At 45.9% G+C, this 26,722-nt stretch overlaps 1 protein-coding gene across 3 annotated transcripts in view; it reads right to left on the bottom strand.

Annotated features, from left to right (window-relative positions):
• Nucleotides 1-26,722, bottom strand: part of FOXO3 (forkhead box O3) — a 107,277-nt gene that overhangs the window by 78,196 nt on the left and 2,359 nt on the right. The window contains exons 1-2 of one of the 3 annotated variants that reach the window (XM_045843705.1): nt 26,463-26,629; nt 24,635-25,380 (exon numbers count right to left, since the gene is read on the bottom strand). In XM_045843705.1, coding sequence (XP_045699661.1) covers nt 24,635-25,249 — 615 coding nt within the window. In that variant the 5' untranslated portion in view covers nt 25,250-25,380; nt 26,463-26,629. Of the gene's footprint in view, nt 1-24,634; nt 25,381-25,509; nt 25,646-26,462; nt 26,630-26,722 lie in introns of those variants that run through there. The other 2 variants (XM_045843707.1, XM_045843706.1) reach the window with 2 other exon arrangements.

Here is a 26,722-nt window from a genome sequence, read left to right as displayed (position 1 = left end):
AAGACACAGAGCATTTCCATCTCCCCAGAAAGTTTCCTCCAGCCCTTTCCGCAGTCAATCTCCCCGACCTTCACGGCCCCTGGCAATCACTGATAGGGTTTCTGTCACTGCGAGTTGGTTTTGCCTTTTCTAGAACTTCATACAAATGGAATCAAATAGTGTGTACTCTTCCTTTGCATAATTCTGAGATCATCCATTTTTGAGTTAGTGGTTTGTTTCTCTTTATTGCTGAGTAGTATTCCCACTGTATCAAAATACCAAAATTTTCCAATTTTTTTAAATAAAAAGGTGGCAGTGGTTAACTTTAAAACAGGTACATAAACTTTTTAAGAATGCTATTATTTCTTTCTTTCAAGATAACTGGAACCTACAAGTGACTATATAAAGAGAAGATTCCAAAACCCTTGGCCTCAGGAATACAAAGTTCTCTTTCGTTTCACCTTCCTATACAATAAAACTTGTTCAATCACATAGAAAGAAAAATGATAACCTGAGATTTTGTTTACTGCCAACCCAAGATGTTATTTCAAGCTGCTGAAGAACTATGAGGAAACTGTATCCAAGCAAATTTTCATGTGCTGCTTCCTGAATGCCTGACCGACGCGTGAACTTCGGGGCTCCAGTGTGACACAGTTCTGCTCCTTCTGCTTTTGCCTGATGAGTCAGAATTCTGGACTTCACGCTGACTCCCACCACCAGAAGGAGGTGAGGGGACTGCCCCTGAGGTGGGGTTGCCTGGAGAAGTCCTGTTTGTTTAAGCCAACTGCCCAAATCATAAAGCCTACTACCGTTTCCAAGGAATACAACTGGAGAAACACTGTTCTGACAGATAAAAAGTGCACCCCTCACATGTTACTCAGCATCAGGATGCTTGCCTCCCTTGCAACAGGCATGGCTATTCTGGATGTAAACGGACCACCCATTATGAAAGGTTCCCAGTGAGTCCAGCTACACCCACTATGGCTTGTGAAACTCATACCCCAGAAGCAGCAACAAGAAATCTTTGTACCCGCACCCCCCAAAGACCAGGCTCCAAGCAGGTCTTTGTAGCAGTCACAGAGGCAGGCAGCAACATCTTCTATTTAGAAGGGCATGGAGTGCAAAGCCTATTTTCTGACCATTCTGAGCCCACCACCATTTCTGGGCTTCAGTTTCTTCTATCAAATGAGGTGGCTGACCCAGAATGAGCTCCCATGTTCCCTTCAGTCTGAAAGCTGTAACATGAGTCTCATAAAAAAGCAATGAATCCAAGACTAAATTGAGAAAAGGTGCATATGTTTTATGCAATAGAATGTGTGAGCATGGCATCCAAAATTCTGATAGAAACATCAGCCTCAATTCTCCATTCATAACTCTTGCCCATTACTTTAAATAAGTAGTTTTGTCTATCCATTACCTCTACTCATTCCTTCTAATTTGACTAGTATCCTTTTTTAAAAAAGGCTTTAAATTAAATCCTGTTAATGAGTTGCAGTCTTCACATTTAACTATGTGCCTGTTTTGTCTGCATACTAATGTTGAAAAGTTTTTTATTATGACTTATTGTATAGAACATGATATCCTTTGATTACGAATAAGTATCTTTTCTAGAGGGTAAAAAGTGTCCTTGGGGGGAAAAAAACATACCACTTGATTTTTTGTAACAGTTTCAGACTGGGCAACATGCCTTTGTTTTGATTATTCATGAACTTGCAAAGGATCACTTAAGCTTGGCTAACACTCAGTATAAAACAGTTGGAATTAGGAGGCCCTGTCTTAGAATCCACATTAACCAGCACTGTGTAATTCAAGAGCCCCCTAAAGTTCCCACATGCACCTAAAGAAAGCTTTGTTTTCCCAAATACTAGTCAGTGGACCTGGTGCTGCTGTACCTCCGGCCACACGCGGGGCTCTAGCAAGATCCACCCCCTCCCTGACTCCTCCTCCTGCTCTTCAAGTTAACAGCAGCTAAGGCGGAGGTAGCACCGCTGGGCTGGAATGCAGGGTCTGCACCGGAATGTGGGAAAAGGGGCATGGCTGGGGAATAACGCCTGCACTCGAAGAAAAGCAGCCCCTCTCACGGATGAAGCGCTTTCCAAGACAGCCAGAAATGGCGGTCCTGAGAGTGGACGCTGGCAGGAGAGCTTGTGCAGGCACTCAGGCCACAGGACTGAATGTCCCCAAAACTTGGAGAGGAAGTAAACAAGGATCCGGCTGTGCACGTGCCTGTGTGGCCAGGTCCAGTCTCCCGACCCAGTCAGGGGGCGCTTCCAGCACGGAGCTCCAGAACGCGGGCTGCGCGTGACCAGGAAAAATTACACCGGCCAGTTTAAATACAGCCTGTTTCTCCCTACCACTTAGACTTTCTTATTTTCAAAAACAATAATCTTCTGAATAAGTTAAGTGAAGCAGGAACACGGAAAATAGCTGCGTGTAGAACAGTATGCAGGCACCACGATGCAATCCGTTTTTCTCCTCAAAACACGTTTGAATCAAACTACCTGGGCCCCACCGGACCAAAACCAGGTTCGGCTCTTTAGTCTGAGGAAATATCCCCAGGAATGTCCACTTTCAAACGTTCTACTGCAGAACCTACAACACTATGCTTACTTAACAGATGTTAAGGAACTGAGATATTATCATTACTTTCCATAAAAAATCATTACATATTCCTGCAAACTTTTCCATTTCCCAGTCACACCACAATGAACAGTGTTTTTATTTTGTTCTGTTTGCTCAGTTGCAAGAAATAATCCCAGCCGAAAGCAGCAGCACCCTGCTGAGGCTCCTCGTGAGAGGGCAAGGCCCCAGTCCGGCTGTATTTTCTGCTCTGCAGCTGGCCACACTCGCGGAGGCCCAGATCAGCGTTTCCCAGCCAGTGGGATGCTGCATCCTGACTCACCGGCAAAGACTCTCCTGTGGGCCCTGATGTTCTAAGCTTCCACTGAACCTCTGCCTTTGGGGGGAGGAGGCAGGAGACTGGGAGATAGAAGGTAGAAGCAGTGCAGACGGGAGGGAGGAAGGGAAAGCTCAGTTTGTGCCTAGGCACACAAGTCTCATCTGGTGTAAGTGCATTCTTGTACAGCTGACTGTAACTCGATTTCTGAAACCTGGTTTTCTGAAACTCTAACAGCTCATTAATGAAATAAATTTTTAATTGTATAACAATCTCAGATTATATCTTTTTGTACATCTTAATGTTTCAAATAGTTTAGCTTAAGAAAATAATGTTCTATCCAATGGTCCATGCAAAAGAACCAGCACACTAGCAAAAAGAAGAAGCCCAAGTGCAGAGGAAAACAGGAGCTACATTTCAAAAATATAGTGAAGAATATATGTCAAAAGTAATTTACTCAAAAAACAACTCAAACCTATTATCTCCACCTTTGTTGATTTATCAATTTAAAAAATGTGAAATAAAACACATTTTTTAATCCTCACCCAAGGATATATTTTTTAGTGATTTTAGAGAGAAAGGGAGGAAGGGAGGGAGGAAGGGAGGGAGGAAGAAAGAGGGGAAGGGAGACAGAGAGAAAAAAGGGAGAGAAGTATCAATGTGAGACAGAAACATCAATCAGCTGCCTGTTGTAGGTGCTGCTACAGGATTGAACCAGCAACCTAGGTATGTGCCCTGACCACGGTTCAAACCTGCAGCCTTTCAGTTTATGGGACGATGCTCCAACCGAGCACCCAGCCATGGCAGGTCCCAAGCAATGCAAATGGTTAACAGACTGTCACAAGAACTTAAGAGTTCTCTGTGTTTTTAGATGAAACCTTACACACAGGAGACAGGTCCCTTTTGCCTCACTGAAAACAGGAAGTCCTGGGAAGGACGACAGCAAGACTGGCAAAATGCTAGAAGAGGAGGGAGGGGACGGGGGAGCCCTTCTCCACTGTGTGTCCCAGTTAATGTTACTAGTTTGAAAACACTGAGTCATCTCAAATGCAAGAATCCTTAAGTTTTCTATAAAAACATTTTGTGCTATGCAATACAAGTGGTCCAAAGGAAAGCTCCAGGTTCCAGAACTAAATGTACCATCAGGCAAGTGGATGAAGTACAGATAACCTCCGAGGGAAATTAAACATTTCATCTAGACTTTCTGATGACAATGCAGAAGCAGGAGAGTACATTGTACTTTAAACAATGCCTAGTCTGTTTGTCAAACACAGACAGGCCTAAAATGGACGGGGAAAAAGGACAGTACTGAGCCAAAACTTCGACTTTAAAGGCAAAGTGTGGAATCTGTGTGCACACACATACAAATATATGCTACTGTACAAACTGGCAAATGTATGTACCACAGATGGGCACACAAACCTCCCAGTGCTGCCACATGCTGACACCCACCAATCCCACCTCTAATGCCCTTCGATGGAAGCACCTCACTCCCCTGAGCGGTGTGGGAACCAACTCTGCCCAGGAAGAAGCAGTCTCAGGACCCCTCATCTGCCGTCTGGAGGCCTACTGCAGCCCTGAACAACTGCTGTGAGGGGCAGAGGCCTCCGGGAGAGGAGTGGGAGCAAGGAGGAGGAGCAGGCACACTGGGTCTGTCCTCACTCTGCCTCACAGAAGCTGGGTGAGCTCTGGCCCACTGGATGCACCAAACACCTACTGGGAACCAACCAGGGGCCAAGTCCAGCTTTGAACCTCAGTTTCTTCAGCAATTTGTCTTCAGGCTTATTATGAGGACGGTACTCAAAACACATTAATCCAGTTTCCTTCCTGGCTCCCTAGCACCTTGGCTGAGGCCAACTTCCTGAGAATGAGTTTAGTCTCCCACCCCCAAGTCCTGCTAGAGGCTATAGACCACACCAGTGCACTTGTGCGGGCCACACACCTGCTCCCGGGCACTCCCCTAAACCCCAGCCTCTTCTGCAGCACTCCTGCACTTCTTCTTGGTATAGACAATTCCTTACACCTAGACTTTTGCCTTCTGTCCACCTCGTCTCATTCCTCAGTCCCCCATCCCTGCCCTCTTGTCAGTTTTCTCTGTTGGACTGCCCCAAGAACATTCCCAAAGAACCTAATCCAATTGCTTCATCTGTAAATCCAGGTCACTTCCTAATCTGGAGTCATGCACACCCAACCAAACTCTGGGTATGTCAGAAAAGGGTTTATAAGGCTAGACAGACAGACATAAATATGTCAGGGAGAAAAGAACACTCGAACAGACGGACTAGCTCATGACCTTAGATAACCAAATTTCAAATATGAGAATGTCAACTATTAGATCAGTATCCTCTTTATGATGTCCTAAGAGCAAAGTTTCTAGGTAACAGAAAAAAATGTACCACAGATGGGCACACAAGCTTCTTCTGTGAAACCGATCTGTTTTTATTTAAAGGCAATTACACATGTGGAAGCTGATCTTATGTCCCTTTTTGCTTCAGCGGCTATGAACTCAAGAGCCAAATGTGCGGCCTAATCTAGCACCTGTCAAGCACTATATTGTCCTTACCCTTAGGCTTCATCCTTTTATACCGCACATATTTTTTGTAAGCTGCCACCATAATACAACAGAGGCACAAACATAAACTAGAAATTTACATCTTAGGCTAGGGCCGTTGCTTTCTCGTAGGCTTGTGTCCATACAGGAATGGCAGATCTGGGTTGGTTTTTAGAAATAATAATATAACAAGGAGACTTCTGAGGATGCAAAATGGGAATGACGTAGGAGCACAACTTAGGCCCACACCTCTCTCCCATGTACCTTTAAAGGATGAGTAAGGGCAGAGCCAGAATGAAGGGCACAGATGCCTGGGGAAGCACAGCCCATCACTCGGTAGAAGCCAATTTTGGATGATAATGAGTCCAATGTGTATTTAAAGTGGTGTAGATTTTCAGTTGGCTAAAACCTAGGAGTCGACAGACTAATAGAATAATAATAATGATAGCTTTTCCTAAGGCACCCTGAATAAACTTAGAAGCACTAATGGGAGGTAAAAGGCATCGCTGAATTGGAGAAAAGTGTGTGGCACACACAGCAGAGGCTTTCAGCTGTCCTGGGAGAAGCCCAGCCTCGCTCTGCTGAAACGCTGAGGAACCGCAGAGGGCCCTTCTGGAGAGTGAAGGAGCCATGGATGCACTGCTGCTGGGCTCCCAACCCAACAGTCAGTAGCTGGTCCCCAGGCCAAACGGCCTGTGAGCCCTGACCAGCTTTGCAATCCATCTGGCTTAGATTTAGACATGTCCAGCAGAACTGAAATTCCAGGTGGGAAACTTCTGACTCCGAGAGCTGGGAAAATAAGATGGCAAAGATTCTTCATGACTTGAAGACTCTGAAAATAGCAATGCTTGATGGGTTCAGAACAGGTTTTCCCAAGTCACATGCTACTTTGGCATGCAGATTATTTTGAGCTGAAGGCAATGGAGACCCTGCAGGCTCACAGAAACTTCTGCCCCTCCCATAACTACCTATAAGAATCTAAACTGAGGGCCTTGCCCAGAATGGGAGTTATCACCAGAGATAAACTTTTATGACCTACCTAAGGTAGGGCAAACTTCTAGTTACTGAACATCTGTTGCTCTTACTGTCTTGCAAATGATCTTCCTCCCTCCCCTCTGAAGGCTGAGGTGCCTTACCTCCTCTCTTAGGTCAGAATGCCACAGATACCACATTTTAATTTTCTGTCTCTGAACTTTTCGTGTATGTGGGGTCTCAGACTCTCTCAGGTATGTGGGGCTCCAGTATGTGAGTGTGTAATTAAATTTGATTATTTTCTCTTATTAATTTGTCTTATGTAGATTTAATTATTAGATCAGCCAAAAGAACTAGAAGGGTAGAGTAAAAGTTATTCCCCTACATGGCAAAGCTAGAGCCAAAGCCACAGACTGTGAATTCAACCTCTCAGTTTAAAAAGGACAGTTCTATGACCCTGTGCGAGCTACCACGTTTGAATTTCATGACTATGAAATGAAATAAGATCCCTCCCTTTTACCTCTCCTCTCCTTAGAGTGCTTCTTAAGAAAAGCCATCATTTTTATTATTCTATTAGTCTACAACCTCTTAGGTTTTAGCCAAAAGAAAGTCTAAACCACATTAAATACACATTGGACTCAGTATCATACAAAATTGGCTTTGCATCTTAGTAAATGTGTTTCCAGATGGCAGGATTCTAGGTGAAATCATCAAAAGACTACATAAGTGCCACATAGCACTACGTGCCTTCCACTCATTAATTCACCCAACACTCTGCAAGTTCGGGATGAGCCAAGTTATCTCTTTTACAAAAAGCAGGCTCAGTCTTCTTTCACTGTTACACAAACAAGCAACAAAGCCAAGGCAAAAGGAAGGGCAACTCCCTCCTCCCTGAATGCTGCAATCTATCCAGTGGGGTTCTGTGTTTTATCGCTTTTCCTTGAGGGTTGAGATACTTCTACAAGGAATCCTTTGATTACTGTAATACTTTTATCGACACTAGAAAATTTAGATACTATACTGTCAGGAATTTCCTTATCAAAGGTGAGGATGATGAAGGATAGGCAGAAATACACACCAGGATACACACACAGCTCATCATCAAGTCTTCCTTTCTTTATACGCAAGGTAGGCGCTGCCCTCCCCCGCCCCCCATGAAATGGTGCAACTTCCTGTGTGCCCATCCATCCCTGTCACCCTACATGGTAAACGCACCAAAGGCAATGCCCACTTCTACGTCATCGCCGCCTTCCAAGCATCACCACATGAGGTCAATGCAACAGACGAATGAATGATCATGGCTGTGGCCCAGACAGCAATTCCCAAGCCCTGTCCCAAATGATCATGTCACGTGAGTCCTGGGGTGAGACCTGGACTCCAGCCCAGGCTACAGAAGCATGTACCACCACCATCAGTCTGCCGCTGAGGAACCAGAATTTCCAACCATTTGTGTGACTAAGAAAACTTTGTTCGCAGGAGTTTCATTCAGATAATTTGCTGTATTTTTTGGTTCACCTTTAAAGCACATATAGATTAATTCACAACAGCATTAGAAACTCCATTTTACAAACCTGAAGTCTCCAGGTAACATTAAAAGTGACCAGAAGTAGCACTTTTGCTCTCAATGCCAAAGCCAAAGAAACTGCTCATTCCAAAGACTACCACGCTTCTCCAATGCCCACAAAAGAGCTTAGCACTATCAATCAGACTGTCATAGTTACAGAAAGCTGCTTTGGGGATTTAATTCCCAATAAGAGAGATCCAAGTCTACCAAACAGTACTTAATGTATGGACTGCCCAGCATTAAGACTGGTAGAACTGTAAATTTCCCTTGAAGCAAATTGCTGCCAAATAAAGCCATTGATCCAGCTAACTGCGCCCACTCCTCTGGCACAAAGTAACTAATTCTTGGAAACATTCCCTGCAGTATATAACTCTTTCCTAAAGTTACAACCTCAAAGTTACAACCACTCAGGAAACTCAAGCTCCAACATTTTGGGTATAGTGATGGGGCCCGATACTTTGCCCCCAGGTAATCCTTCTTCCAGGCCTGGAGGTTTTATAAGGCAGCCTTTTGGCAACCTAAGGATGTCTCCTACAGGTACATTTCCACAGAATGTCTCCATGCTGGCCACCACCAAATAAAAAGTCTTGCTCTTCCCCAGAGAATAATGCAGTGGTGTCTGCAGTGAGACACGTGTCCAAACAATGGTGGCTGTGTTCACACATCTTTTAGACAGAAGAGTAAATCTCCCTCCACCGAAGTGGTGGTGGCTGCCGTGACTTCCAAGCCACTTCACAACTAGGAGTGGCCTCACTGTGCACCTTCAGGTAAGCTCCTTTGCACCTCTCAACCTTAACTTCCTCATCCAGACAATAATAGGTTAAATCAGACGCCATCTGAGACATTCAGTTCCAGGACTCAGAGGTTCCATTATCGATTTAGCACTGATTTGCTTCTCAGGTTAGTCCTTCCCTAGATAATGCCTCAGGAAACAGGGCCCAGGTGAGACGGACAGAACACAGCAGCACAGACAGCGGGGCTGCTGGGAAGGGTGGTCTAGGTGTTAAGAGTCAGGAGTACTGGGCGGGCAGCTGTGGGGCCAGTTACACCTAACACAGGTAGTCAGACTGAGGGGTAGGCTGACCTACTGCAGCACTTTCTCTGGGTCAGACTTGGCTTTCCTGCCTTTATATACAGGAAGCAAGAGAAAATAAAATATCAAAAATCTGCCCGAAAATTATCTCCTTAAAAACAAACAAAATATATATATGTATGTATGTATATACATGTATTTATACATGCATATGTACGTATGTATGTATACATATATATGTAAATACATACATATATAAATATACACACATATGCTTTAACATCATCTAGGAGTCACATCTATATGACAAAAAAACAACTGACAGGTACTAAGTTATACAGGATAAACAAAGTATCTTACAAACAGCTCAGTTATTTTCTTCTAGTTCTTTCATGACATCTGTTTACATGCAGAATGCAAAATTATCACTTAAAAAAGTCTAACCTCTTTTAAAAATATTATTTGTCAACGACTGAGTAAAGAGATGTTTCTGAGTTCTTACAACTAGGTATAAAGACTCCCATGTGACTTCTCAGATAAAAACCATCTCCCACTAGAACACAGGGCTCGGAACCTTGGACTTCTTAGCACATACTTCATCTTCACTTCCACTCACCACGAGTCTTAGGACACATCACAGGCCTGTGGGGCCTGCTTCCCACATCTGGAAAACAAGATGTTTAGGATGATCCCTATACTTAATCTAAAAGCAACTGGTAGGCACTTACTTAAGTGACTAGTAAATAAATGGCCTACTCCCAAATAACGAAGCAAGAAAGTTATTTCCCCTTTTTCTCTGTGGGGGTTAAGAATGGAAGGAAAAACATTTTGTCCCCATGTAATAGTTAAAACTCTCTTTATGTAATATTCCAAAAATAGCCTAGTTTGTTTTTAGGGCTTTTTCTTGGAGAGTGCACAGCCTATATTCTGAAGTATTGGGAAAGCTTTATCTTAATTGTTAATCTTATAATAAAATGGAGATACTTTTTATTTTTTATGCAGATGAGAAATACCAGATAATCCAGCCCTTTTAACAGTCTTGGCAGTAAGCTGCAGATGACTTCTCATAAAAAGGTGATAATGGAGCAAAGATGAAACGTGCAGTTTCCTATTTCTTTCTCCTCATTCCTTTGCCCCTCGAACATGCGGGATTTTGGGAGATTTAGTTTACAGACAGAATGCCTCTCCCATGTTGATGAAGAAGAAATTATCCATAATTCTAAACTCCTTGGAAGATACTATCAAAATGCAAAACATTATTATTTTTTTTTTTACTATTCCAGAACTACAGAGTAACTCTGCTTTCCCTTCTTTTTCCTTCCAGAATAAGAACTGTTATGGTTCACTTTCTTCCCCAAAGTGTCTCAATGGTTCCATGGCAGAGACTGAAAGCAAACTGTTTGCATTGTAGTTATAAAATGTACTCATTAATGATGCCATTTAACTGCAAGCATGTATGTGTTGTTTGATAAGGCTCTCTGAATAAATTACATCATGGCGCAACTGTCCTAAATCCAGCCATCACCCCTGACATTCCCTCACAATCGCACAACCACCGCCCTCCAGCTTCTGCCTGGTGTTTCTCCTGGGCCACCACCCAGCGCTGCAAGGTCCCACGTCCTCCACAGCTGGCCTCCTTCTCCCGATGCTGCCATCATTCACCACCTGTTCATGCCAGCGCACCTTCTGAAACCATCGCAAGCCATGTCCTGAGCCTCACAGTATGGGGCCAACCCAAAGAAAAGAATGAAAGTGAGACTTAAGTGACCCTCTGGCTTCTGAAACCAGGGCAAGCACAAAGTGGCTGTTCACCCGAAGATAGCACACAATTAGGCCGCCTCCACTTGCACAGGGCAAAGGAAGAGAGGGAAAGCAGGGACCACAGGGAAGTTTGGATGCAGTTCAGAGTGAGAGCATCCCTGTATCTCACTTCTGAATCTGCAAAATACAGCCTGGGCCACCTTCCTGGGAATATCCATCTTGCCTTGCTGCCTAGGGAAACAGGCAGTTTGGAGAGCGCCATCCTAAGAATGATTACACTTCACAGGAGTGCAAGGCTTAAAAAAGCCTTTTGTGTTCAATGCGAATGCTTGTCCACAACCTAACACTCAAGTCTGTTCTTTACGGGTTTTGAAAGAGTGACGAGCCAAGTAGAACACATCTGTCTTAATTTTAACAGACCAGGCAAACTCCTCTCCTTTCCTTTCTTTTAAACCAAAATGAGAGATGTGATAGAACAGCCCAGTGAGGTCTCAGGCAGTATTATAAAATCAAAATTCCCTAGAGCTTGAATAAATTAGTAATTTTAGAGTTTATTTCATCAAAGTAGAGGTAAGCCTATTCAGCTATGCCACCTCTATCACTTCCAACTGTCCGGCCTTGGCTAAGTCACTCAACCACCCTGCACCTGAATTTCCTCGTCTGTAAAGAGGAAGAGCTAATAGCCATAACAGCTCCCAGCAGTGTCTGAGGCATATAATAAATGTTCGATTAACAACAGCTTTTAGTTAAGGCCATGGACATGATGGGTAAACTGAAGGCTGTGACTGCACACATCACACCCGTCTGTGCCCATGCAGACTGCAGGTATGATGGCTTTTGTCCTGGTGGGGAGGGGGTAAAAGCTTCCAACTTCAACTACAACGCTTCCCAACTCAGCATTGTGCAGAAGTCAAGACATGGGGACCTTCTTCTCAAAACCAAAGCCCTCTTCTACGGCCTCCTACAGGGGATCTTCAAAGAAGGTGAGCAGACAGATGTCCCTCATCACCACTTCAGATCTGGGCCACGGGAGTCGAGGACTCGGATCCCTCTGATCCTCGGGCTAGAAGCCAAGCCTTCTGGACTGCTGCCAGGAAGGCTTTTGCTTACGAGCCTCATTGTTCTTAAGGCACTTTACTCCTCTGGAAATGCATCCTAGATACCAGGTTTTCCCAAGACACCCTCCCTTCCGTGTCCCCCAAATACACAGGCAGTGGCCCATCCTTTTGGAAAACCAAAATGGAAGTGAACTGGCGCGTTTACACGTTTCGCCGGTCAGTAGCCGCTGCCATGCAAAGCATCCCACCCTCCTAAGCACTTCCAGTTCCCACCAGCTGCATCGGTGTGACTTCCGGTCTTAACAGCCCCTAGTCCTCTCTGGGTGTCCAATTCTGAATGCTGTGTACAGTGTTAATGGCACAAGACGCAGGTCTCTCCTCCAAACTCTGGGCCCAGACTTTAAGTCTCCCGATGCAGCTTACCCCACCAGTGCAAAAACCCTCTGGTGTCTCAACACCTGGACCTGCCTTGATCCTTCTCAAGAACCTCAGTGAATCGGAGGAGAGTGATTTGCCTGTCCTCCCCATTCCCATGGAGAAACCCCTATGAAGCACAGCACCCAGACACCTTCACCTCGGACAAGACCTCATGCAGGAAAACATAATGCTACCAACAGCAGAAGAGTCTGTAATCCAAATTGGGTTTTTTTTTGTTGTTTATTTGTTTTTTAACGTGTCAGATATAAGAGTATTTATGAATCTCAGGCAACATTCTGAAGCAGCTGCTAAGAGGTCCTGAAATGAACTTCTGAGTCCTGGCCAACCCACTGTTCTTTGCACTATTTATATGCCTGAAGCCATCAGCTATGTTTGATATGGCTGATCATGAGGCCCTGCTTAATGGACTACAGAATCCAACGGTACTGACGAGCAGCGATCACTTGTTTTGATCTTTACCTGGCTTCACCTTGTGGTGGGAGAGGCCGTGTGCCTTTCAGGAGCCTGAGCCAAGATGGAGCATCTCCTCACCACCGCCTTGCCTCTGACCTCATCAAGAGCTGCATCACTTTCCCCTTCACTTCACTCACCCTCTCACACCGATTACACCCAGCACATTTTAATCTTATCTTTCTCCCACATGTCCCATGTCCGTCTGTGGATGAGTCAGTGCAACTACTCCCCTGTCTGATGCTGGTCTGAAAACTAGGAACATTTTCCAAAACAAACAAGCGAGGGGAAAAGATCAGGAAACAAAACGATCAGCTAAACACAAATCCTTGAGCACACGATATGCACTAGGACGAACACCTGGCTTCCTCTGTGCACCTGAGCAGGTCCTTCACCCCAGCAGGCAGGCCGGTGCCCTTGCCCTGCACAGAAAGCTCCACTGCAACAAGGATCTGTGGGAAGTCTACAAGACGCAGGGGGCTAGGTCTCTGTTACATCCCAGCAGATACCACCACAACATGGCTGTTTATCTTTGCCCACTCTCGTCAGGATTCTGAAGCTAAGATGGCATAAGGATGGCATTTTGATTTTTGACTCCTAGGCTGTCACCAGAGGAATTCCAGACTTAGCAAATGACTGAAAGCAGTGCTTCTGGAACTTCAACTTGCAGCAGAATTACCGGGAGGCCTTGTTACAGCACAGATGGCTGGGCCCAGAGTTTCTGATTCAGTTTGTCTGGGGTGGGCCCAAGAGTGTGCATGCCCCAACAGATCCTTGGATGTTCCCAGGCGATGCTGACACTGCTGACCTGGAGACCACACTTAGAGAGGCATGGACTCAATGCACCACACTATGGCAGACCCAGAGCAGACTGCACAAAGAAGAGATACTAAGTTTATGTGTCTCAGTTTTCCAGACTTACGCAATGACTTGAAATAGCACCATCTCTTCTTACAAATTCCTGAAAACTTCAAAATAAGTTAACTGGGGTCCAGTGGAGACTAGAAAAACAAGTGGGAGTTGGAAACTTTAAAAAAAAAACAAACGCATTCATTTATAGGAAAGGAAGTACAGGAGGAGATCCTAGATAAACACGGTTTAAGTGATGATGCCCTTGTCCTAAAAGCCAACTGTTCTTTATTTTAAATTTTTATTTATTGATTTTAGAGAGAGGGAGAGAAGGAGGGGAGGAGAGAGACAGAACGGGAGAGAGGGGAGTAGGGAGGAAGAGGGAGAAAGAGAGGGAAACATCGATTTGTTGTTCTACTTATGTATGCATTAATTGGTTGATTCTTCTATGTGCCCTGACTGGGGATTGAACCCACAGCCAACTGTTCTTTTAGATCCCAAATTGACAGTGCTCCTTCTTATATGGAGCTTCTAAGGACCAAATTCCACCTTGTAATCTTCCCATGGAGGAGAGTGTGGAAATACATCTAAAAGTTAACACAAAAATAGTGGATAACTTCCACAGCCAAACATTCTCATTTCTCTATGACAATGGTTCTCAACCCTAACTGTACATTATAATCACATGGGAGCTTTAAGGATATAGACACCCAGACCCCATACCTAGAGATTCTGCCCTAATTGGTCTAGGGTGGGACCAATTGTTTTAGACACATGTGTTTTTTAAAGCTCACTGGGCAATTCTCAAATGTAGTGACTCTGAAAACCACTGCTGTAGGAGAAAAGTCACAGAGAGATAACAGGTGGGTGGGAAAGAGAGAAGAAGCCTTCTTTACTTCAGATAATGTCTAGGAAATACAAAGGAAAGAGAAAAGAATGGAGAGCAGCTGGGAATGACTAGGACAAGAGAAATTAAAACTCTTAAAGTCTGAGATTGATCTAAGGATCAACCAAACATCAGAAGTCCTGGATTCAGCCCCGGCTGGTGTGGCTCAGTGGACTGAGTGCCACTGGCCTGGGAACCAAAGGATCGCTGGTTCGATTCCCAGTCAGGAGACATGAATCCCAATGTGGGGTCAGGTAAGAAGCAACCACACACAGATGTTTCTCTCCCTCTGTTTCCCTCCCTTTCCCTCTCTCTAGAAATAAATAAAATCTTTGAGAAAAAAAGTCTTGGGTTCAAAATCAGGAATGGCTAGGTGATCAAGGAAGTGCCCTCATTTGCCAAAGACCTGGTAGCAGACCAAAGACCTGTCAGGAAACCCTTTCAACATGATGTACTGTCCCGTCCCCCCCCAGAAGAGTTAATAACTAGGAACTTGAGGCACAGAGCTGTAACTTCTCACAAACAAATCATCTAAAGGTTCAACTTTGAAATAATGTATCAGAAAAAACATGCATCCCTTAGCAAAATTAATTATTTCTTTCTTTAAAGGGGAGGCAAGAGGAAAAAGACTGGAGAAGTAATTCTCAGAGTACTTGGTAACTGAAACTATCCTCCTAGTAACCACACTGACAAGTGAGATTTCAAAGCTGTAAGATCATGTGGTACAGATGATAAAATCAAGATAGTGTTATTTTCTTCTCTTCCTTCTTCAGTAGCACAGATGCATGAAGTAACAAACTAGCATAAATGTTTGAAAGCCTTATGATCCTGTTTAAGTCAGAGTGATGAACACAAAACAGACCAGGGAATCTCAGGGCAGGTAACACAGACATCAGGTGAAATTATCTTTGCTCATATAAACAAGGTGAACACTGTGCCCAGGAGAAAAATCCAGATGTATTTCCACATCGTTAATAGTTTAAAATAACTCATCAATTCAAAGTTTTTATTTGATCAGAAAACTAAAGTGGATAAATCTGCATCTTAAAAATGAGCTTTTTTAATAAAAGCATTCATCTGTCAAGTAACGACTTTAAAATTCATTTAGAAGACATTAGCTTTCACTAGTACAAGTTAGCTTTCCTAACAACACATGGTACTTCACTTATTCAGAAGTAAGTGCCCACAGACTGGCTCAAAGTATTTCCTGGTTTTATAAGACTATAGGAAAAAACACACTCAGCGGTGCCTCCAGTCAAGTGCCAAATTTCGCCTTAGCAACTGACAGGTAACTGAAGGTAAAAGGTGGTGAAGCCTAAAACGTGGTCCAAATGACCCAGACTTTCAGCCTGAAATAAGGGTCTTCATGGAAACAGGGGAAATGAAATAGGACTGATTTAGATAATCCAGTTCAGCAAGGACATGCATCTATTCAAACAGAAGGCAGTACGCTTATCTTTACTGGACAAGATTGGAGATAGAAGGCCTGATCTGGGCCACCAATTACCTACACTAGCTCACCTAGGAAGGAAAGTACACTAGCTCACCTAGGAAGTTCTCTATCAGGAGCTTCGGAGCCCAAGTGTGCCAAAGCAAGCACACTCACACTGGGATCAGCGCAAAGATAACTTTAAACATAATCAGGCTTACGACACTGTCAGAGCCCATTCCCAGCTTCTCAGGGCTACACAAATGACTCACCAAATCTAACTGATCATTATTCTTTTAAAGAAATTCCTAAGAATGCTTGGGCTCAGGGTTCCAATTTTAGTCCACAGGCCATTATTTATTTGAATGATAGGTATGTACATACATGGCAAATTAATCTGTTAACAGAACTGCATGCCCCTTCTCGTTTTTGCTAACGAGGGGTGGGGGAGCCCGGGGTCAGGGTGGGGAGCGACCCCATACAGACTAAGTCCCTGATGTAGGAAGCGCAGACTAACAAACCCTTCATGTGGGAAGGAACGCTGGGAGGAAGCCGCGGGACAGCTCTGGTGTAAGGTGAACACTTGGGAAGAGCTACAGCGACATGGAGTTTTAAACCACGTAAACTTTTTTTAGGAATTTACCAACATGAAAAGTGCTATTGGAGAGATTGAGAGAAAGCATTTTACTTTATAAAACCATTAAAGTATTATATTGAGTTTTTGAAATATATAAGTAAAATAAAAATTAAGAAGATAAAGAAGAGGAAGGTGAGCAAGAGGCTTTAAACATAACTCAGCTGAACTTAACATGAAATATGAAACAAAGGCAGTTACCTAGATGACTTCTGATTAAAGAAATAACATTTTTAAAATCAATTATTAAGACAACAGGGGAAAAAAATCAGTTGAGACTTGAATCATGTGAGTTAATGACTTAACTATCCACTTGCTCTTTCTAATGTACTACCAGTTTTCAAGGAGACATCTCACAAGCTATACTGGATATAATTTTACGCCGTCCTTAAACTTCAGGTTCACACCCAGATTTGTACCTTTAAAAGTCCACTGCGGCCACCGCCACCTTCTGCTGCACAGCCTCCAGCCCCATCACCTCCCCCACTCCACAGCTACACTCAGTTATCAGGCAGAGCTGCTCTGCCTGCTCTGCATTTATCACAGGGTTTCAGTCTCTCTTCTGGACACGACCCAGACACTGCTCACCTATCTATACTATGAAACTGAGAGTTCTGAAATTTTCTCCAACACACGCATGAGATTAGTATTCTGCCAGCCACATTTTATCTTAGGGCACAAAGGTTCTGCATTCTCATGGCCAATTAAAACCATTATTTTAGGTCCTACTCATACATATTTTTACCTTGAAGACAAAAGCAGTACACTCTTTAATAGAAATAAACACTTTAACCCGGCCAGCAGCTTACATTATGCAACATTTTTTGATTCTGTCTTGGCAGCCTGCCTTTAAACCCTAGTAACTGCATTGCAAAGAGTCAATCACCTCACGAAATATTTTTAATGCCTTTAATTATGAGATCTGATCTGGCAGCCAAACTTCTGTCAGAGACTTCTTGTAAATTTTTTCCCCCGAAATCCATTTTTCTTGGTGGTGGTGTCTCCATTCATCTACCTACCTGAAGCCTATGGAAGCAGAGATACCCTATTCTCCCAAAGCAGACTCTCTCAGAGATAAGGGTCTAGCCCAAAGGATTTCTACACACAATGTATCACTCCATTAGTCCTAAGTAGTATACTCTGTACCTGACCCACAGTAAACCACCATCACACAAGTCAGTGACCACACAGAAATCAATCCCCAACCAAACCAGCAGGTTTCTGAAAGAATTTTAAAGCCACTCCCTCTGCTCCCCCACTAAAAGCCCAAACACTGACTCAATTTTTATTAGTTATGCAAAAATCAAGGGAAGGAGCCTAAACCATGGGCCCAAGTCTACTTCTCCACCAACACACAGAGAGCTGTCAGTCACCCTGAGCCAGCCACATGTGGAAGCATTCAAGACAGTATTCCAACGGATGGATGTGAGGATTTGTGGCGATATACATAAAGAATGTGGCACATAGCAGCAACTTTTTTAATTGGCAGCTTTTTCAAAAGTTACAAAATTTCAGTTATAAAATAAACAAGTCAAGGGGATATAATGTACAGCATGGTGACTGTAGTTAAGTAACATTGTATTTACCTATTTGAAAGTTGCTATGAGAGTAAATCTTAAAAGTTGTCAACACACACACACCTGAAACTGTGTGGTGATGGATGTTAACTAGGAGCTGAGGGAACTCCAGGGAGATTCTGGATTAGCCTTTCTACCATCAGCGACAATAATGAACCTGAGGGGGCTCCATCTTCTCAAGCCCTGACAGGAACAGGGAAGAGAGATTTCTTCTTTAACACCACCCTTCCACTGAGGATCCCAGACTCTTCTCTCCCCCCCGAGGACTAACTGTTCCACACCAAAGCTGTCACCCAGACCACACAGCCTTAGTGTAGATCTCAAAGCCCATACCCCATGAGGACAGCCACACCACCAACTTCCCAAACTAGGCCAAGAAGAAATTCAATACGGAGAGTGGAGAAGGAGCCTAGGAGAAACTGCAGTAGAAGTGGGAGGAAGGGAAAAGTTCTAAGAGTTCTAACTAGGAAATCAAGGAGAATCAAGAATCACACCATCCCCTTTCAGTGTCAAGCCCCAGAACAAGGCTATCCTCGTGGGCTGAGGACACGGTGACCCAAAAGCAGCTCCAAGTACCGGAAACACTTGTTTGGTAGACACATTCTGTGCTCTCAAGATTCTTACACTGTACTTGGGAAGGCACAGGAGTCACAGAAAAATGACAAAAGAAAACAGACAGGAGTCTAGGGTGGGCTGGGTAGGGTGGATAGAGTGGATAGGGTAGGCTTTTTCAGAAGTGCTGTGGGGAATGCAAAAAGAGAAACACAGCTACTCTGTGTGAGCTGGCCTAGAGGAGGGGGAGGGGAGCAGAGGAGCGCAAATGAAGTAATAGTTTGCAGAAACGGAGGCACTGCCACGAACAGCTGTGAAACCACAGTGGTTAGCAGCAGACATTACAGAAGAGCGTTGCTCTGGGCTCACGAGGACACACTTAACTCTGCTTCCTCACCTGTAAAATAAAGTACTTAGATGCCCTTTAAGGCCTCCTTTAGTTCTGAACTCTAGGCAAGTAGCAATGCAGATGAGCTGTCGGCATCAAGGCTCACACCACTCCAGAAGGAGGCTAATCCTAAACCAGGCCCCAGGACACAGAACTGGGGAGCCCAGGTCAGTCCAGGACCCAGGTGTGCTCCGATATGGGTGGATCTGGGAAAGCTCCAGCTCTCCCAAACAGGCCCAAATTACAGCAGCCATGTTACAATAGCCTTGCAGCTCCAAAGCAAGCTGGAAACAATCTGCAGAGAATTAAAGGGCAGCCCCAAGCCAGAGCTCAACACCCACTTTGCCATTCGCAGAGCTGACACACTAGGGAAAGCAGAAGTACACATGCGAAAAAAGGCACAGAGGAGGGACAATAATGACAAGTTCACACAGCACAGATTTGCATGTTTATTTTCTGTCTTCCCTCAACAGAATGTGAACTCCTGTGAACTGGAACCTTATTTGTCTTTGCTACTATCTAGATCCCTGGGGCCAGCTGAATACCCTGCACACAGTATGCCTTTCATAAATATTTGTTGAATGAATGAAATGGCATATGATGCAAATGGGAGAAAAGGATTTTTTTCTTCCCAATCTTTTACTCACTCACTGCACCCCGGATGTAATGCCCGCTGACACACACCTACCTGTATGTATATTATCCCAAGTTGCTTCTTAAAGAAGCAAAAAGCCAAAGTGGATCTTCAGTACCCCTCAATTTGTGCAACAAGAAAAGTGAGGAGAAAAACGAGGAGTCAAAAACAGGATCAAGTCTGTTCCTTACAGGCAAAATGGAGTGGGTATGAAAACAAAGTAAAGCCCATACTCCCTCCAGCCCTGGGCATCTGGAATCTGACACATCAGCAATGGGTAAGTGGGATACCTTGCCAGAATGCACGGGCCTGAACACTCTTTGCATTTTTAAACCAACATCTTTGGATGGAGTCTGCTGAACTTTTCCAGAGCAAGTAAATGATCTTTTGTGGGACAAGCCCTCTTTATTAATTTTCCAAATAAAAATATCTTGCACGTTTTAAGAAGGAATCACAAGTAGAGTATTACAAAGTTTAACTACAAGATGTTCTTATACGGTGTCATTCTCTTAAAATAGAACTCTCCTAAAATCTCCTAAAAATAAGTCTGCATAGTTTCATTTCATTTTCTAAGAAGGAGACAAACATATCAAAACAAACTCTTAGCATCTTTATTAAACAAAGAGTCTCTCTGCTACATGGGGCTCAGAGATCAAAGTCTAAAGGCCAATTTCTTCACTTCATAGGTTGATGACACAGCTTTGAAAAGAGGAAAAGCAGTCCCCCTAGTGTACTGCTGCTGTAGGAAGAGGAAGTATGTTAGTTGAGAATCACTGACGATGACAGTACTGCAAAGGAAATTACAAAACAGCATTTTGGCAACATGGGCCAAGCAGAAGACAGATTCCTCACGCATAACCATAACTGGCCCTTTGGAGAGTTCCTCCAAAGGTGACTGAGGTCAAAATTATGAGCCAGTAGGGAATTACTATGACTTTATCATGTTGAAATTTTAAATGTGCATATTTTTTAAACATAAAAGTTGCAGTGAAAATATCATTTTCTTAATACATCATGTTGAAAAGGAAATGGATGCATTACTCTAAAAAAACTAGAACAGTGGGCACACAAACAAGCTTTAAGTGGCAGGTCAGCCCTCACCGCGGGGAGTCGCGCTACGAGTGCACGTTCTGAGTGCACGTTCTCATTCGGAGGCAGACTCCGTCCGTTGAAGAACTCCCCTCTGTAGGAGCAGCAGCAGAAGTTGTCACAAAGCATGCTACGTTTGTGAAATTGTGGGAACCTCCAAAGAAACTTGTGAGTGCCCAACGTCTCTGTGCCCTGATCTATAGGAAGTTCAGGTGTATGAGTGTGTGGAGTAAAGGGAGTGATCAACAGGCCTTACAAGATAAACTCTGGAGTCCTAGAGGTATGCCCAAGACAGGAGGAACTGAGAAAACTTGCCAGTTTAGTTAGGGGTGCAGTTGCAAGTAAGCTGAATGCGAATTGAAGGAAATGTAACCTTTTCCCCTCTTAACCACATCTGATTATTCATTTCTACTTTAATGCCTGAGGTGAGGGAACCTGTGAGATAGCCATCACCGGTCCCCCTGGTACAGTGTGCATCTGGCAAGCCTAAGTTAACCAGGAACTTCCTCTTTCTGTTAAAATGCTCTTTTTTCGGCCACGTCTATCACTCCATAGTTCCCAAACATGCGTCCTGTTGGCACCAGGCAGCGACACAAAAGTGACGCACACACTCGGACTCCACTGATACTCGTCTGTCTTTCTGATGCTGAAGTAATAGCCGAGACATTTTTAGACTGAGAGGCAAATATGTTTTTCAGGAAAGCAACTGCTACTTATGTTAAAGCTACTCATTACTTAGTAAATAACCTTTTAAAAAGATCAATTTAAAGAGGAAAACAGTGTGATTAAGACAAAGACCTCTACAACTGCGGCTACTAATTACCTCTGTATTAACTAGCTGTGTGATTTTGGAAAAGCCATCAACTCGAAGAAGCAGGTTCTTCACCGATATAAAATAAGGGGATGGAACTAGATCAGCAAATCTCATCCTGGCTGCACATTAGAAACACCTGAGAAACTACAAACCTCTCTCCCTCCCTACACTGCAAACACTAATCCACAGATCAACACAATTAAATCCGATTCTCTGGGTAGCAGTATTTTTTAAAGGTTCCCAGGTGGTGCTAACATGCAACCAGGGCTTCGGACCACTAGTCTCGATTCTGATTCTCCAAGGCCTCTTAGAGAATCATTCTACAGTCTTAGGGTGCTAATTTTGGTTATAGGCTCTCATAATGCAATGGTCCAAAAAACCACAAAAGAAGTAAGGCCTAGACCCTGCATACTATGCCTAAGTGCACACATGACCAGGAGACATTAACCTGAATCCTAGACAATTTTTAGAGGTTAAATACCCGAATGCATAACTCAGAATGAAAGTCGTGTGGTTTGAATGTGCATGTACGCTTCCAAAATGACTAATCATAATAAGAATCAACTCCTGAAACCTGGACACATGAACGTGGGTCACAATGAGCTCCTGACCTCTCTCCCTTTTCTCTTCTTCTGCCTCCACTAAACCACAAGCACAAAAAGGGTTGGCTGTTAGTCATAATCGGAATATGAAACCAGCCTCAGTTTCAAAGGGCCTTCTCCAACACCACAGGTTTGGAAGTTTTTGCATGGCTGCATCTTTTGAGAAAGGTCCTCTTACAAAAACTCTTTAACTAAATTATATCTCTATCGTCTTCAAGAATCAGTTGTCACATAATACTCAGAAATGGAATTTGTGTAAAAATTTACAGTAAACATCACTAAATGCGTGTCCTGTAAACATATTAAGGCTTGAGAGTTTCAATGTATGGTATTTCATAAAATTTTGGTTAAAGAGAAATAAGACAGCAGACAAGGAAAAAAGAAACTGAGACCAAAAAACGTTTAGGACATAAAACCACAAAGTTTATGACCAGGCCCAAAATCTCTATTGCAAATCCTGCAAGCTACATGAAAATAGAATTAGTCCAGTCTCAATTCATGGTTACTTTTGATAATATCACTTTCTTACACAAATCTCTTTTAAAAAATCAAATGCTATTAAACTGTTATTATTTTAACTACAGGCACAACAGCAAGAAATGCTATTTGTGAAATTAAATTTCTTTCATAATCTTAAAAATCATAGGGAAGGTGAGAGCCCTGCCTACGTTAACTTTTCCAAGTAAGTTAAAAGTTGCTAACTTGAACAGAGTCTGCACACCAAAGTCAGACCATGCAGGACTAAATTTCAGGTGTGAGGAATCTGAACAATATTCCAAGCGTCCACATCTGTCTCCTTAGAGCCTGTACACTCGCCCCTTCCTGACACTATCCACTTAGATTAACCCTTGCTACCCACTCGGAAACTCAGCTCTAAAAGCTATCACATTAGTACTGCTGTGAAACAGAACTCAGCCTTTCTGTCAAGATCTCTCATCTCACACAACTGTCATTCCTTTGCAAAGCAATAAAATTAAACCAAATGTAACATTCATAATGTCAGCATTTGTTAAAGGAAATGAAAGAGACTTGTGGGATAATATCAACGCAAACATTTTGCTTTAAAGTTTGTTTAATCTAAACAAGGCTGAAATCTAAATGAACCTTCTCCAATTCTGCCTATAATATTTTTTAAAGGCACTTATTTTTAAGCAAATTAAGCCAATATGCTAAATTCTTTAGCTTTTCATATACAGTCTCCTCCCTCATGCTTCACTTCTCCACTTAGGTCAAACTTTTCTTACTTTATTCACCTCTTGGAACCCAGAAAGATACAGGGCTCCACAAAAATGATAAAGGAAGAGACAGAAGGAGGAAGCAACTACCTCTTTAATTAAAAAAAAAAAAGCTAGTTGCAAATGGAAGCAAGTGATAAGCAATTTCTATCTCCAACTGCAGGACTCTCTTTTGCCTGGTACTGACACATTCGTATCTTAGGGGACGGGGCCAGGAGGAGCAAAGCAGCTGGGTATCAGCAGGGGCACAAGAGCTAATCTCTTTGGATGCCCAACTGCAGGAAGTCATTACATCATAGGCCTTTCCACACCTCTCTCGCTACCACGTGTCCAGTGCCCCCAAGAGGCTGAAAAGGAACAGTAGAGAGCCTCTCTTCAGGTTCACTTATTGATAGAAACCATTACAGCCCAGCCCTGCCCCCAAACCTCCCTCTCAAAGGTCTCAGTGAGGCACCAGGCCTCCAGGCCTCCACATCTGGACCCCACCTCACACAACGCCTGAGTCCAGGCCTCAGGCCAAGCAGCAGGTGCCGGCCGGGCCACGTAGAGGTGGCAGAGCTGGCCCGTTCCAGGCCCCAGAACATCTCAGAGGCCACTGAAGCAGATTTACTGAAGAGACATCTCCGAGAAATAAGGATGTCAACAGAGAGACAGCCAAGAAAAGGTTTGCAGCCACTGATTTTTCTAACGATATCTTTATGCCTGTGGGTGTTAACACCCACAAGCCCGAAAGTTGGACCCAAGGGTCTCTCATCCAGCTAGTGACAACACACCACACTCGTGGAAAACCCAAATCTGACTCCTCCTCCCCTCGCCAAGTCCCAAACAATCCCACGGCCCCTCACTCCTCCCGCAGCGCCCTCGACACACTGCCACTATGGTGACTTCTACTACAAAGTTGGCAGCGGACCTACCTGCTTCGCGATGTCCCTGAAATCCAGCAAATGCACTCCTGTCCGTCTGTCCTTCCCCTGCCGCAGTACCTAGTCCCCTCTGCGAACCTGCTCATGCCTGAAACTTCCCAAGGAGCCTCCTTCCCCCGTGCTGACCCTCCACAGCCGTCCCTAGGCACCAGGTACCCCTCCTCAGGGATCATACACAGCCCCCAAACCCTATCACCGGAGGCTCCATGCCAACCCCTCTCCTCTGCGCCGAGAGGCACGCTCCGACGAATCGAAGGCGCGTCTCGCACTGCGCAGAAGGCCCAGCGGGTCCCATCGCCCGCCCCGAGGTTGGTACGCACCTTCCAGCCCGCAGAGCTGTTGCTGTCGCCCTTATCCTTGAAGTAGGGCACGCAGCGCACCATCCACTCGTAGATCTGGGACAGAGTGAGCCGTTTGTCGGGGGAACTCTCGATGGCGCGAGTGATCAGGTCGGCGTAGGACAGGTTCCCCCAAGCGTTCCGCCGAGACGAGCATTTCCTCGGCTGCCCGGAGCCCCCAGCCGCCCCTGGCTGCGGCGGTGGCAGCGGCTGCTGAGGCTGCAGCGGCGTCTGCGTTCCCCCGCTCAGCGCACCCGCCGTGGCAGCTGGCCCTGACCCCGGGTCCTGCCCTCCGGGAGCCAGCAGCAGGGCCGAGTCTTCAAGGAGCATTCCAGCGCCGAGGGTGCTGCTCCCATCGCCGATCGCCATGGCCGAGCTGGCCCTACCGCTGCCGTCCTCGTCGTCTTCATCGTCCTCCTCCTCGGGGATCATGGAGTCAGCGGCCGCCTCCCCCGAGGGTTTAGCCGGGCTTCCCTGGAGCTCCGGCCTCTGCAGGGGCCACGTACAGGAGCGCGGCCGGCTCTGAGGCTCGAACTCCGGGTCCAGCTCCACTTCGAGCGGAGAGAGCGGGGCCGGGGAGGCCAGCGCCTCTGCCATCTTCGCCGCCCGCCCGCCCGAGGCTCGGGCTCTCGCGCTCCCTTCTCTGCCCGGGCGGGGTGCAGCGGGGGAGGGACAGGGACGCTGGGAAGGCTAGAGCTCCCGGGCTCCGCCGCTACTGCCGCCGCCGCCTAGGGAAGCACGAGAGGAGAGAGAAGGGGAGTTGGTTATCCCGGGCTGAAGCCCAGTCCTCCGCGAGTCCTCACCCGCCTCCGCCGCTTCTCCACCGCACAGCGCCCGCCTCCCAGAAACAGGCAGACCTGGAGACGTGCGTCCCGCGAACCTGGCGCAGCAGACACCGCCCCCTGGCCAGGCCACTGGAGAAACACCGGCGAATCCAAGGGCTCGCACGGGGCAGCCCCCTCCCCCAGCCGCCGCCAGATCCGCAGGTCTCTCCTGGGCTAGGTGGCTGGGCGGGGACGAAGGGGGAGGGGCGGGGCGGGGGAGGGGCGCGGCCCGCGCCTTTAAAGCGGGCAGAGGCCGGAGCTGGCGCACCCTAGCCGCGGTCGGAGCCCGAGCTCAGGCGGGCGTGCGTTTGTTTATGTTTCGCTCGGGCTGCTCAAGAGCTTCCCGCAGCGCCGCCGTCAAAGTATGTGGCGTCTTCGGCTGCTCTCCCCTTCCTTGTCCCTGCCGCCTCCGCAGCCCCCTGTCACCAACCCCCTCCTAGCGGAGGGACAGGAGCCCCGGCAAGGCACGGGCAGCTCCCGTCTCCCCTCCTGGCCCGCGGGCCGCCAGGGCGAACGTGAGTTGGAGCGCAGTCGGACCCTTGTCACTTCCAGAAAAAAAGAAAATACAAGAAGGGGGACAGGCAGCTCGGAGAGTGTTCGCAAACGGTTGCGCTGAGCAGAAACGGCTACTTTAGGGTTTTGTGTGGTTTATTTTCTCAGGGACGTTCTGCCCTCCGCCCCTTCCCCTGTAAAGGACGGGGGGGGGGCAAGTCGGAACAAAAATCTTCCAACAGGTCGGGAAGCTCTAACTCTCCCGGGCCGCCAGAAAACCCGGACCAGTGCGTTCATCACCTCCTTGCTCTGGCTGCTGCCATCTTGACAGTTTTCCCCCCTTCGCTCAAGTCCTTTAAAAACACTAGCGGGAAAGAAGAGGGGCGCGCACACGGAGTCACGGGGAGGGAAAAGGGAAGCGCCTGGCCCAGCTCGGAAGCAGATCCGGAGTCACCGGGAAGGTGGCCGCCCCGCTGCACAGCTCCGGCGCCTACCTCTGTTCTTTCCCTTCAGGGATGAGGGGGGAGGACGCACAATCCCGCGCGGGCCCGGGGCACGGCGAAGAAGAGGCGCTTCGGCCGCCGCCGCAGCCCGCCTGAGGAACCGCCTGTCAGCCTGCGCGCCGCCGCCTTCCACATTCCTCCTCCTCCCTTCCACGAGCAGGGCTGCCGCCGCAGCAGCACAAAGTTATAGACACACGCAGGGTGCCTCAACCTAAGATGACGGCGGGCGGGTCCCCGCCCAGGGGGAGGGC

This window comes from Phyllostomus hastatus, unplaced genomic scaffold (genome assembly GCF_019186645.2).
Source record: "Phyllostomus hastatus isolate PE091 unplaced genomic scaffold, TTU_PhHast_1.1 phas_contig_40, whole genome shotgun sequence".
Classification (NCBI taxonomy): domain Eukaryota; kingdom Metazoa; phylum Chordata; class Mammalia; order Chiroptera; family Phyllostomidae; genus Phyllostomus; species Phyllostomus hastatus.
The sequence above is the reverse complement of the archived record's forward strand: the minus strand, read 5'-3'. Positions and strand labels throughout refer to the sequence as shown.